The sequence below is a fragment of the Dermacentor silvarum genome, chromosome 2 (assembly GCF_013339745.2).
Source record: "Dermacentor silvarum isolate Dsil-2018 chromosome 2, BIME_Dsil_1.4, whole genome shotgun sequence".
Classification (NCBI taxonomy): domain Eukaryota; kingdom Metazoa; phylum Arthropoda; class Arachnida; order Ixodida; family Ixodidae; genus Dermacentor; species Dermacentor silvarum.
In genome coordinates this window covers 11665047-11679988 of record NC_051155.1, presented here as the reverse complement: position 1 = coordinate 11679988, position 14942 = coordinate 11665047, and the positions used below count along the sequence as shown (strand labels likewise).

Sequence of the window (14942 nt, the reverse complement as noted above, 5' to 3'; positions counted from 1 at the left end):
GAATAATTCATTACGACTAATTATGCAATTAGGCGGAATGCTAAAAATATTGTATCTCCAAGTGACAGTTAACAACATTACATTGGTGCTGTTCAGCTACGTGAATATATTTGCATATTTTAAAAGTTTGGCTGAAGTTACGTGATCGCCAGAAAAAGGGTATATAGAAATTCTTCTTTGACCATAACACTTACGTTTACCGCTTCGAATGGGCGTCGCTTGAAGTGCGTACACATCCCTTAATTCGCTGACGCGCCACCACTTGGCTCTGTATCTGTCACTGCGCTTCATTAAATATCGCCTTCTCCGTCTATTATCACGGATTTGCTGGCCAGCCGGCGTCCTCATAGATGACTACAAGGTATACTGCAGCTATACGTGGACTGTGGGCGGAGTTTAAAAGGGGACTATGAGATGCACGTTATACAATACAGCTAGTGTATAACTGTGAGTAGACGAAAGTATATTTTTCAACCCGCATCCATTTCTCTAAGAGCACGTACTTATTCATTGAAAGAAACAGAATTCGAGCGTTTATAATCTCAACAGAGAGGTTGCCTGTATTAAGCGTAACCGCCTGCGTAACTTTTGTATACGGGCTCTTTAATTCTCTGCTGTGACGGTAGTAGAGAAGAGCCATTTTTTTTGTTTCTCTTTCCCGAAGCAATTTGGAACACGTTAACTTTCGCTGGCACCGCGGCCAGCAAGAACCACCACGCGCCCTCGCGCGCTCTCGCGTTGCAATTGAGCACGTGACCATGCAGAACGCGACGAAGAAGCAGAAGAAGAACGAGCACCCGCGACGGTCACCGTTACAGGTAAGTGCGTTCTTTTGGACCACCCTTTTCAGAGAGAGGGCTTGCACGGCATTATCCAAACTACATAGAAAACCACCAGCGTATAAGTATGTGCCCCGACAGCAGCAATGCCTGACGAGCCGTGCTGTTTTTCTGATAGTTGGTGACTCATGTCGATATCCGGGTAGCAGCCATAGCAAATTGCGACACCCTAATATTAGACGAGACAAACGAAAGAACGAACAGTGCTGGATATGCGGGTAACAGAGGAAACAAAGAGGGATCAGTGCGCGATATAGGTGAATAGTTTACGCTGCTAATTATCTCTTCTCAGTCGCAGCCGAAACATGGCGTCGCAGCAAGAATCTCTTCAGGAAGCCCGGGAGGAGCACGAGGCCGCCCACGAACGCCCCGTCCTAGAGGTGAGTGCGACTGCTCCGAACGTCGCATCGTGATACATATACTCCGCTCCATACAAAGCAGTCAACGCTGTGGAGGCTAGGGAGACATCTTGCAGTGGCTTCGCACTTCGATACAGTTCGACGTTTTCTTGACGTTTGTTGGCAACTGTTTTTTATACAGGCTCAGTATTGAATGAAAGAAGTTTTAATCCTTTGAAACAAACACACCGTGTATACGGCTGCTAATGCGTTCTTTTAGATCATTTTAATTTTTCTCGCTCTTTTCGAATTTTTTTATTCGCAACCCGTCGCGAGGAGCCTCACGTGCATGCTCGCGCGAGCGAACGCTGTTGGCGCGCAGCGAAGCGTCGACGCAACGCGTGGAGTGACAACTTTTCTTGACCGAACATCTTGCCTAGCTTCCACAGCGTCGACTGCGATTTTTATGGGTACGGAGTAGAAATGCCCGCGAAGGGTTGGTAGACTTAACATGGTACGCGTGCCAGCAGGTATCGCATCATATCAACACAACAACGTAGTCTGCTTGCTTAACTCCGCTTACGAGCATCTGGTGTCGTTAAAGAAAGAGGAATAATAAAGAAAAACGCCATTCGTGCTGTTTTTCGCGAGGTTGTGATCGATAGATATATCGATAAGGTTCGAGCAAAAAGAAAGAGCGCCGGGACATAGCTGTTGCATTCTCTCAATGCACGCTTGTTGACAAGTAATAAGCGCCCTATTCCGAAACTGAAACAGTGCAGGCGTAAAATACATTACCACTTACTGTAAGGTTACAGCTTTCTTTTTTCATTATTCATTCCCCCTTCTATTTGTGTTTGCTTGAGCGGGGTTGCACTGTTCATATACGAACATAAGAACGTTTTAATACTGTAGAAAATGCAGTTATACACAGCAGTTATGAATGTGCATAATACCCAGAATATTTAATCGTCATTCGGGCAGTTTATTTTGGTGACTATCTACCCGCTCTATCAAAAAAGAGTTAGTCCTCCATTTTAAGAACCTTATTAGATAAAATAAACTATAAATTAAAGAAAGATACGTTCATATACACGCAAGCTATAGCTTCAGAAATGTACGCTACCAGGTCCATAGGGCTCGTATTGACTACGGTTTCCAAATGCTTGCTTATCAAATGCACGACATTTAGGGGCGAAGCTCCTTAGGGCGTGGGTCTGTCCTTGCTCCGATGTAGTATGTAGCCATCATTCACCTCGTGGATATGCTGTGATTTTTGAATATATATTCTATAGTATACTTCGCATCTGAGAGTGTTTCGCTTATTACACGCTACAAAAAAAAGCATTTTTATTCTCTCCTACAACATTTGACGTTTCAGTTTGTGCTGATGACACATGTCTCTGCGCATGTACTACTGTTTTGACAATTTGTATTTTTTGTTTTCTTGACAATGTGCATTTATTTGTAACAACCTGTATGGGCGCCATTCTGCTGGGCGTGTTCGCCCAATAATAGTTCAATTTACATTTTTTAAAGCTTATCCTTTCAAATGGCTGTAAGTTGAAAGGGACTGATTACGGCAATGGGGAGGACTTTTCACGCCCTGTCCGAAACGCAGGAAAGCACCTCGTTACATTTGCCAAAACTACAGCCACAAAATTTTCCTTGCGCTACAAGACATTGTCCATTGGCCCTAAGCGGTATGTATTCGACGAGCCATCGCAGACGATAAAAGATATCGCATAGTATACGGCCCGTCGTCATGTAACTAAACTTCGTAATGGTCCACGGGTTATTCATCCTACGCATTGCATGGCCTGCCCAGCTCCATTTTTTCCGCCTAATGTCAACTAGAATATCGGTTATTCCAGTTTGTTTCATTAGTGTTCTTAATTTCCCGGAATATAACACAATCATCTGCGAACAGATGTATGTTAGGGGATATTGTAATAGTTAGATATTAGTATAGATAACCAATAATAGTGGTCCCAGCACAGACCCCTGTGGCACACCTAATTGAACTTCAGAGTGTGGAGAGTTACGACCATGAGCAGTAACGAATTGGAAGCGGTTAGTAAGGAAATACTCTATTCATTTTAGGTTAGGGTCGATATTTAGTAAGCTTAGTTTAAAAAGTAGTAGTTTATCACATACCTTATCAAATGCTTTACTAAAATCCAAGACAGTCAGCGCAGGATGAACGATCCAGAATGCGATGCAGATGGTGAGTGAAAGTTACCAGTTGAGTTTTGCAGGAATTATTTTCCAAAACCATGCTGTGCGGTAGTAAAATATGCTGCACTCTAGAAAGCTGGCCAGATTCATGAAAACTACATGCTCGAATGATTCACAACTATTACTTGTAAGGGATATGGGTTGATAATTAAGAGGGGGTTTCTGGGGCCAGATTTAAATATTGGAACCACCTTCCAAATTTTCCATTCCTTTGGAAGCGTACATGAGTTCAGAGATTGTTGAAAATTTTTAGTCAGTATCATGAAATTAAAGAGGATAGTGCTTTAATGAATTTACTGTTACTGCAGTCATAGCCAGGTGATGAATGATACTGTAAACTATTGTTAATTCCTGGCACCTGAACAACCACAGGATGCATTGGCAAGTATTTGTACTGGTATGCGATAAGAAGATCAATATTGCCAGTTTTAGAAAACTGACTTGTAAATGAATCATCAAGAATGGTCGCCCATATGTTCTTCGAAACAGCATTTCCAGAGGAGTCTTCTAATGAAACAGAAGTTGTTGCATTGTTAGTAGTTGTTGGGTGTATTCTGTGCCAAAACTTTTTAAGATTTTTGTTTTTAGTATTTCAGGTAGTTTACTAGACAAGTAGTTGTCTTTAGCAGTTTTTACAGCTGCTATATAGATATCTGAAGTGGATTTATAAGCTGCCCAGTGTGCATCAGAAGGGGATGATTTCGTTAAGTGATAGAAGCACTTTTTCCGGCTGGATAAATGCTTTAGATAACCGGAGTACCGTGACGCTAGCGCATTTGAAGTGATTGTGCAGTTAGGGATGTTTTTCTCAGGTATTCTGTGAACTGTACGGGCAAACAAATCCCAGTTAAACTATACTGAACGAGCATCGAAATTTTTAACAAGATCATCATAGAAATGAGACAGCTCCTTATTTATTGCTACGAAGATAGCTTTACGATAGTCGCGTATGGTTTTTTGGTGTTTGGACTTTATAGCGAAATGAACATTAATTGTAAAATTGAGGGATAGGTGGTAACTCATTCTTGGTATGTCATATGAGAACTGAGGTCCGCATGAGTTGTATGTACCAAGGCGAAGATGTTAGCTACATAATTTGAAATCCTGGTGGCGCAGCCGGTGACTTGTGCACGGCCTGGCTCCCGCCATCTAGTAGTGGCATGCGGAAGTACGCAGCTCGCAAAAATTCGCCGATGCTCGAGCGTGGAATCGGGGTAGCGAACGCGATTGCTTCTCTATTGCAAATTTTTCTCCAAATTTTGGGCTACTAAGTTGGGTGTGCGGCCCTTACAGGCGTCTATACGGTATATATGTAGTATGAGCGCATACCTGTGCACTAGGTATGTGTGTCCCTAGAAATTAGCAGGTGCCTAGGACGCAGCGAGCGCACTGACCATTCTGCAACGCATCCAGAATGGAATTCATGCTTGGACTATTACAAATGCAACCATAAATATAGAGCAAGGGTGCCCAGCCTTTGATGCAAAGCAGCTTATCAAGAGGCACAGATGTCTTGTGCAGTTCTACGCATTTTTAAGCACAAAGCTTTTAATTTAATTCAGGCAGAATGCATCTACGAAGACTATCCAAACCATGGGTTCCTTCTTTTTACTGGCAGCTTCGCAAAAGAGGCCAAATACATGACAAAAAACTATGTGGACTCGGACAAGAATGCTTCGCAATAATAGTTGGCCTGCTGGATCCGGACGTCTATCTATCACGCACGACTTGTGTGCGGCGGTGCAAATAAAGTGACATTAAGTGTTGCTGTTTGATTTACTTGACAGCGCATGGGCTCAGGGGCAAGGGTGAGGATGCACAATCTCCATAAGCTATAGAACCATGCCTACAACCGAGTATTCATTTTCTTGTGAACCGGGCCACTCAAATGTTCCAGACAGAAGTTTCTAGATCCACAAAGTAGTTGGTGTTCATTATGGCAAAGAGCACATGATGGGGAATAAGCGATGTAAACAAAAAAGATTTGCTCGTCTTGTCGCCTGCATCGTTACTAGTCCAGCTTGGAACTCGCGCACTTGATGGTGTTGCCTGGTACATGCCGGCTTGGGATCCCACAAGCATCTCGCTTTACGAATGTTAGTTTGCACTCTCGTGATTCGCTGGTGTCGTGCCTTCGTCAGCTGTTGTCTGCTTGGCGAGGCAGGAGAGCCGTTGGAACACTGCCTCCTCAGTGACGTAGAAGGCAAAGTGAACGATCGAAAAGCTAGGTTCCTGCTTGCCCCAGGCATACACTAAGGAAAGCAATTATGTCTTCGCAGCAGCTCGCACCTTCAATGAAGAGCTGTGCGTACAATGATGATTACAATGCGATAGCGTTAAGGGCCCCGTGTCGCAGAAAATGCATTGTCAGCGTCCGCCACCGGCAGAATTTTCCATCAAAAAGAGTATCTCAAACCACCACCACGCAGGCCCTCCGCGTGGTGCATAGTCATTACTTACTTAATTGAATTTCTCAAAATATCAGAAATTTCGTTAGGTCCGACTTGGACACAACCTAGAGACATGATAGCAACGGATTGTAATTTGAATATACAGTCAAACCTCGACATTACAAATTGGTACTTCAGCGACAAACTTCGTTATATCAAGACTTTTGTTATATCGAGGTTTCGTTAATTCAACGGAACATACGGAAATAAGATACTTGGTTACATCTCGAATTTTGGTAAATCGAGGATCGTTATATCGAAGTTTGACTGTATTAGAAAAAAAACCAAACCCCTTTTTCCTTGCCTACGGGGTATGAGTCGTTGGTCAGCCCTTCAGTGCCGCTATCACGTTCCACTCTTAAAGTCGAAGCTTAAGCTATTCCTTCAAGTTTTCTTCATTTAAGGGGGGCCAAAGCTGCTAAGTGAATTTTCGGTCCAATCTATATGGCTTTTTAAAATTATTGCCCAAACAAAGTTGCCAGGAAAAAAAACATGCTGGGCTCAGTACTCATGTACAAACAAGGAAAATGCTCAAGAGATTGGCCACATTTTCGTGTCCTCTTTTCTTTCTTTTTTTTTCTTTTTTCATTGTGAAGCTGTACCACAGAGTAGTAGAGAAACTTCATCAAGTTGGCGGAAGTTTATATTTGACAAGCAGATGCGCTAACTAGAGGAGGATGAAGAAAAAAGAATCGCAACGCAAGCGCTGTGTTGCGATGCTCTTTTCTTCGTCCTCCTCTTGTTAGCGCTGCTGCTTGTCAAATATCGGCCAACAAGCTCCACTTCAGATGTAGCCGTTTGTGAAAGTTTTGTCGGTCTCTCAAGGTCAAATTAACGGAAATCAACTGTATAGCAAAGACGTTTTTGTTTGGAATGCAAGTTCATTGTAACGAGGTGTGACTGTAAAAAAATTCGTGGTATTATTTTTGCCAGTGCATAATTCTCAGCACTTACCTGCCTTTCTCTCCCAGGTGACTCCTGACAGGACTGAACTGAGGGCTGGTGAGTGTGCATAAACTTTATTTGAAGGCCAACTGCAACACAATTTCACTCCGGATTAAGTGGTCATAAATTACTAGCGCAGAGCTCACGGAATGAAACGAGTAAGCGTAGGGCTAAATGAGCGCATTCTTTTATTTTCGTTGTCGGCAGTTCACGAGACATCGGTGTAATTTTTGCTCATACACGTAGATCAGTCCACGCCACCTTAAGTGACCAAATTATTAGCGAGATGACATGGTACTGCCGAGTAAATGCACATAGGAGTATTCTACTTTGTTTCCCTGTGGCATTTCATTCTCTGAGCACTGTATGTGCTGCTAAAGCAATCTTGGCAAAGCTTCAGGAGTGGTTAAGTACTAACTGTCGGGCTAGTTGGTCTTTCAAAGCCCATGAAGGGAATTAGCTCAACAAAAGCCAGACAAGTCCTACACAGAAATGGTAATTCCCGAATTTTTTTGTTACCATCCTTTAAATTACATCTAAGCAGTGATGTACGTGCCTTATGGTTTTGAGATATGAACTAAATTGCAGCGCATCAGTTTCAAAATTTTCCGCTGTGCTCATTACGGATTTTTTAATTTTTTATCGCTTCTGCTAAGCGGCAATGGTGACTACTTTTAAAGCAAAGCTTGCTTTGCAAATCGCCTTAGGGTTTGCAATGTCTTAGTTCATCTTGCCGAGTAATGATTTTCAATAGAACATTGCGTAACCAGTCGTGGGTTTCAAACCCGTGTCCTCCAGTGCAGCAGCTCCATACCCTTCCCTTCAGGCTGCAGGAGCATGCGTGGGAAGAGAGCAATACCCTTACCGCATTCCCTCGTGCAAGCTAATGCTTTGAGATGCTTGGCGCGTGAGTCGCATTGCATAGCAATAGTTTACCTGCAAAAGAGAGTGCACTCTGCTAGCTGACAATGAATACAGAAGTTTTATGCCTGATAAAGGAGTTGCCTATCTGCGCTGTCATTCCTTCACAACCATCTTTGCTGAACTCCAATTCCATTTTCAGTAGCACAAAACATGTTTGCGGCGTCCCGTGCGACACAGAAGTTTAATTTGACTCCCTATGTGCAGTGCGTATGCCAGTTGAACCAGAATAACGTACTACATTCTCTATATATCTAACATGCAAATGCGGTTGACATATGCTCATAAAAATAATTTCCTGATAATGAACTGAATATTGACGTATTAATACGGCAATCCCCCCACTGTGGGATTTTAGCAGGGTAGCTTGCAAAAACTACAATGGTACAACAATATTTGCATTACCAATGCAGCGTATTGCAATCTGTGTGTGTGCAGCCAGGTGAAGAGTGACCTTGGCTAATGCTTCAAACGAACTTTCATAGTAGCTGCGTAGCCGCGGCAGTACTGTGCGCACATTGAGGGAAGGGTACAATTTCTGGCGCTGAGAACACTGTTCTTAGCACAGGCAAAGCTATTGCCTGCTATGCGTACCTTTGTTTTCAATATTTCGATTCCTTTCTGGCTTCTCTACTCCTCTAGAGATATCAAATTCATACATAACAAGCTCGTCACAAACGTTTGTTTGAGCTTGTTACAGGCAAGTTCAGTGTATGTCGAATGCCGTGATATTTCAAACTACTTCTAGCGCACAAGCATGTTCATTATTACCGAGTTTGACTGTGACCTTTCAAGACATATGAAAAATTGAGTTCTTGCACCTTTTGTTTATGCTTCAACACACTCTAAACTTCAATATTTGTCACCATGGCTCTGAATGGTTGCGGGACATGCTTGTTGCCAAAATTCGCTGTATTTCTCTTATTGTGATGCTCAACTAAGCTTCGGATGCGATTCCTACAGTGTATGGGACGTGCACAAGATTTTTTTTTTCAGTCTTGGTTCCAGAAATGCTTATTTTTGCAAGCTCTTTGTGATGCATCCACTTGTATGGAAAACATAAAATTGTGCACGAAGGTTGCTCTGTATACACTCTTTATAAAATCAGGCTTTTTACGCAGTCAAAAATGTCAATTCAATTGGCTTTTAAGCAGCGAGCTGGAGTAATGTCTCATTAGCGAGAGCCGGAGCATTGAAGACCTTGACGGACTTTCTTTACCAGAAGAAAGCCTTATTGGGTGAGCTGAGTAGAGGCGAGTACAGGCTAACATTTGTCTCTCTCGGCAGAAAGTTGCCTCGACCAGCTACTTGAGCTTGCAAGCTTTGTTTTACTTTAGCCTGCAATCCAGAAGTGGACATTGTTTTTCTGTAAAAGAGCAAGCCAGACTGTTGAGAACCTTAAGCATGGAACCACCCCCTTATTCAGAAATGCCTCTTAACATAAAGCCCATGCTTGACTTGATCTAAATGACGCCTGCCGTGAATGGGCTGAGAACGCTCATTGTGTTTCCTTCAGCACACTCATGGCAAGCATGGGCTTCAAGTGAAGATGCATTTGTGAATACGTAAGTTCATTTGTAAGTATCCTCATAGTGTGCTGAAGGAGACGTTGGCTGCTAGGACACTGCACAGGTATTCCTGTGTTGTTTCTGCCAGAAGAAAGTGCCACAGTTTAAATCCTCATTTGTCTTCAGATTGAACCAGGAACCATAGACACTTCAGTGGGGTTGCTATACCAGTTGAACTAACTAGAAGGCATGCGTACGGTAGGCCAAGAGTTTATTGAGTTGTTGCATCGGAACCGCATGAGCTGGTCAGTGACTTTGACTTGACAAATCCACGTAATGTCAGGGAACGAAGTCTGCACATGTGCACAAAGTGGAGGAGGCCTTTCCAAGATTGGGAACCGTAAGTAATCTCAATTGGGTTCTACACTCAGGTACCTGGTCATCAATTGACACGACTAGAAAACCTTCCGGTGCAAAGAAGCTCACCACGCACTTTGTTTTGTGTAGGACTTGAAGTGGTCTACAAGATGCCACTCTGGTGCAGCAGTTGCTATACTGGTCCGATTGGAAACACACACACGTAAAAGCAACAGCAAAGCCACCACATCTTGCTGGGCCAGGACAGTCAAAGATGTCAGCACAGCCTACTGTTCGAGCGCACGTGTCCTGCCAAGCATCGGAACCTAACATTTATTTTTGAGGCATTTAGCTTGGAAAAGATGACTGCATGCAGACTGCCGCACGCAGATCCGTTGGCAGTCGTAGCAACCACCATAGCAACGCGAGGCCTAGCTGCTTCAACGTTCGCTACCAAGGTTCTTTCTGTTGGATGCCGTGTTTTTGATTGATCAATTCGCCGCTGTTAGCAATGGAGCCGACTCCGCCTGTGAAATCCCTGCCAATGTCTTGGAAGCTCAGAAAGCACGGCGCGTTGCACAATGCCAGTTCCCGAAAGTCAGCTTCGCCTCCATACAGCAATGTTTCGCGATGAAGCATACGTGAAGTGTTGCGGTTAAGCATACCAAGAGTGGGAAGGCGAATTGTCACAAGACATTGTATGTATTCTTTATACACTCGAGCAACCGCCGTCTGCTCTCGCAGTACGAGCTACGATACCCCTAATAAGTCTACTGGCAGGCTTTCAGAGCTATTTTAGAAGTGCCTGTGGTGATTTGAGGCCTCAGCAGCAGTCAAAGGCATGCGTACGTTTTTTCGGGCGTTTTCGCGGCCCCTAGGGAGTCCGAAAAATTGGACGTTGATTGTATGCCGAGTAAAAACTCTGTATGATTGAACTATACTGAAGGACTTTAAAAGATGTACTGCTTTACAACCGTTCGGGCTGTTGCAAATGTATTTTTGTTAGCCAGATTTGTAGCCTTCGAAGAACAATTGGGGAATGCATTGAAGTATATACTAATGACAATATGCGTAAGGAATTCAAGGATATTTTAGGTACAATGTATGATACTATGCAGGTAGAGTTCCGTTTTAGGAGGAACCATAACACTTGCAAATGGCGTGCTTGTATGGAAGTCAAACTGGCAACTGGGGAGGCGAAACCGGCCGTGCCGGTGAAAATCGGGCCAGATGGCAACCGTAACCATACAGTGGAGAGGTCAGGCACATTGGCTGGGAATTTTAATGCATTGGTACTACAGTACAACCTCATTCATACGTTTAGGGGGAAAAAGATAAAAAAATGTTCTCAGACAACATAGGACCCGACGTAAGTGACAATTGGACAAGGTTCACATCTACGTAATGTGAAGCGTAGCGCGAATCGTTGCAGTACGAGATCTCGGCGCAGGTCGAGCTGGTAGGGCTTCGGTCTCCCGAGACACATTTTATTATTTTCCTTTTGTGAAGTGTATTAGTACAGCGACAGGAAACCAAAACAAAATAGAACTGGTCGATGAAGCCTGCTGCCGCCGGAGTGAAACGTGACGCCCGCGTTGCGCCACCTCCAGCAGGGAATGGCGGCGCTTTCGGTTATCGCCTACTTCAAGCGTGCAGTTTGCTTCTAATGGCACTGCGCCCCAGGTACTGTAAGGTGAAGATAGATACTTATCGCAATCGGGTTAGCGGCGATACCTGTGAATGTGCTGTGCGTTGACCTGGGGAGGAGATTTGCTGGTACCGGAATAAGAAACTGAGTGTGCGCCGACGTTTGCACGTGAGCTGGGCAGGCAAGTATTGCAGGGGAGCTGATGCAGCGAGGGCTACTGTTCATCATGCGCACCTCACGCCTTCTCTTGTTTACATGAAATGTAGCGGCCGAAAAATTTATCATTATGCAAATTTGGCAATGTACTGAACATTGGTGCCGAAATATCCTGTTTTCCTCGAATGGTTGATTCGGTAAAAATGAAGCGTAACTATATTGGATAACCTTTTGCCCTCTTTATCGCGAACGTTGGCACCAGAAAATCGTACGTAGGGGGATCGTATCAACAAGTTCTACTGTATATAGACTGACGTCACTACTTCGTCGGTAACTAACTGAAAATATCGTTCAAACCTAAAGGCGCTGCAATCTAACGCAGAGTCGAAGAGCTAGCCATCATAAGGGAATAATCTGAGACTGGCAATTGATGCATGCGCCTTATGTTTCAGAGCAACTTTGGCATGAAAGAAGCCTGCGTGCAATGGTGGCCTAAAGGTTATAGGGTTGGGCTACTGCATTAGGGGAGTGGTTCAATCCCACCATTGGTCACTCATTTCTCTAAAGTGTTATAGGTGTGGTCATCTACTTTGGAGATATTAACAGATAACTGTAGGTGTGTAGAGCAGACGTTAGTGCATCACTGCACATGAAATCGCAAGTTCGTAAGAGATACGAGGTATAGAAACGCCACTTTGACAAGTGAGTCAGCAAGGGCGCCCGGAAAGCATGTACGCGCCGCTGCTAAGACGTCAGTCATCACAATCTAACATGCTTTAGCATACATGGAGAGATTGCGGTGCTAAGTTCCGGTCTAGTTCTCTCTTTTCTCACTTATGCATGTACAGTCAAACCCACTTATAACGATCTATCAGCAATAACGACCACATTTCAGTGGATTTACGATTTTCCGGCCCTCTTATGGAAACTGCTTCCAGATATAACGAATTTTTTAAAAATCGGCCGGCTGCTACAACAAAAAATAGACCACATACGAAACTGGGTGCACGGCTGCGCGCACCCCGCTCCCGTCCAAACACGACGCTATTGCGGCCTTCAAGATGAGAGAGCGACACCCTTGCACGGATTTTGGCAGCCGCGAAAAAGGTTTCGTGTGGTCACGCGTTTTCAAGGCATGCCTCTAGTACGGCGGCATGCCACGTAGAGCAAAAGGTCCCTAGCTACAAGTGTGCAATATCGGATGCTCCGACGGCGTCAGTCGTTTTCGCATTATTGTTAATGCGGCACCACGTGCATTAAGCCTGTCAAAGATTTGGAAAGGCCATTTATGTCTTTCCACCATGGGAAAAATGGCCACTAAAGCGTTCCTGTCGATGCGACCCTAGTTGCCGAGAAAGCTGAACCACGCGCTGACGCCACGCAATGCTGCACAGGGTTGGTGGTTACTATGTCGTTCTCAGGAGATCATGGTTCAGTGGCTCTTCGATTTCAAGTAGCCGATTGCTGATAAGAGTGATGTACGCAGTCGAAATGTCGAGACCATGATGTCAGAGACCTTCACAGACTGGTAGCTTGCCGCACGAGCTTCTGAAGTTTACACTTCCGGCAAACAAGAAGGCTTCGCTCTCATGTGCAGAATAGTCATGTCCCGGTGGTAGTAAAATATATAACGCTCTCGAATGAAATATGGCGGCTGCACTTGTAGTTTCGAAATGACAAGTGATCGGAAGCGCGAGCCATTTTGAAAGTGCTGCACAACGCCACATTTCGTTCTATCGTTTCCAACGGAAGTTGACAGGAACGTGCCGGAATGCACTGGTAACAAAAATGATACTGAAAATCTCGTTATTGGACCAAGTGGCTGCTGAATTGGAACTGCTGACGCAAGCTTCAGTGTGGTTACTTTTTTATCATATTTAAGCGCGAGTCCATATATAATGAATTACTGATACAACGATCGCATTTCGCAGAACTGGCAAGTTCGTTATAAACCGTGTTCGACTGTAGTGTGACATGCCACGTGCATATTTTTTTGTTTTACAGTGAAGCAGTATTCGAGAGTTTCCCGTTTTCCATCTGGCAGTGCCAATGTGCGATGGCATAGTCCGTGTCGAGGATGACCAGGCGCATTTTGCCGAGAAGAGCTGGTGCATTTAAGCCAGTGCAACATATAGAAACATGCATCAGACGACCACTTTTTCAGACACGTGATTTTTCGTAATTTCACGTCATCGCCACATAGGTAACCCATTAAGCCAATGTATAAAGACGTCTGAAATTTTGGATGCTAAAACCAATCACCCTGACGGCGTTGCGCAATCTGCCACCGGAAGATTTACCGAATTCACATCAATTGGTTCCACACAGTATGTGTTCTTCATTCTACAGTAGGAAGCAGGGCTCCCTCTACAGGAAGGGCACGTGGGCTTTCCTTTGAAATTTGACCTGTATTCGCACATTGAATCAGTTTGATGCTTTGCCAACTGATTGCCAATCTGGGATTAAGCACCGCACTTGTTTGTGCACATGCCCAAACCCTGTGAGGATACCTTTAATCTCAACTACACTATCTACCGCCGTGGTGGTCTAGGGGGTTTGGCATTGCGCTGCTAATCTCGAGGGGGCTTCATCAAATTACAGCCATGGCGGCCGCATTTCGATAGGGGCGAAATGCACAAACGCCTGTGTGCAGTGCAATGGGTGGACGCTAAAGAACCCCAGGAGGTCAAAATTGATCTGGAGTCTCCAACTACAGCGTGCCTTATAATCATATTGTCGTTCTGGCACGTAATTCCTCTAGATTTTTTTATTTTTAAACTAGACTATCAGCTACTCGTTTTCTCTACAACCTACACCACTGTATTCATGCCTACCATTTTCGTTCCATTGCTCATCCTTCACGTCAGCACCATTGGTTATAGTACTACTAGAATGGACTGATTGTATATTTCTTTCAATGGAATGCATTACACGACAACATTAAGGTAAGTTGCTGTCAATATTTTTATAACGGTGAGGCATTCTCCTAAGACTGCCTGTACGCCCTCTGCGGTTGAGCCATACTGACACCTGTCGACCCTCGCAGTTGGCAGTGCTGTCATCAAACCAGCGTCGGAGCCTTGCCGGCAGCAATTTGGTGCACCGGCACCCATCAACACTCCCTCTCCGAGCTCGTGGATTCCGTGCATGCCACGGACCTGTTCGACTGCACGTACCCAACACGAAGTCGGGCATTGCAGCGAAACACAGCACTCCTCCCCTTCTGTCGGCAGCTCTTTGCCATGTGGCAGGCTCGGTGAGGTTTTTTAATATACAGTGCAATCTCGTTGATACGATCTGCACGAGAACCAGAAAAGAAAGCGTATCATCCTAAAACCGTATGATCCAATATATTATTCAAACAAATCGTATTATCGGGAAAAGAAAAAGAAATGTATTATCTCGAAAAACTTAATCTGCAGAATTGTAACAACGAGATTCCACTGCTACATACCAGTCACATATGTGCGATGCAGTGTGCCCCAGATATTTTTAGTTTGATAAATATATTAGTTCATTACGCTGCAATTGTTTGCAATGCA

The 14942-nt window shown here is 44.3% G+C and overlaps 1 protein-coding gene across 1 annotated transcript; it reads left to right on the top strand.

Annotated features, from left to right (window-relative positions):
- Positions 1-768: 768 nt before the first annotated feature.
- Positions 769-14670, top strand: LOC125942857 (uncharacterized). The gene is made up of 4 exons (XM_049661105.1): positions 769-818; positions 1132-1219; positions 6837-6867; positions 14447-14670. Exons 2-4 carry the CDS (start codon positions 1145-1147, stop codon positions 14668-14670), a joined length of 330 nt encoding a protein of 109 aa, XP_049517062.1. The 5' UTR covers positions 769-818; positions 1132-1144.
- Positions 14671-14942: the final 272 nt, after the last annotated feature.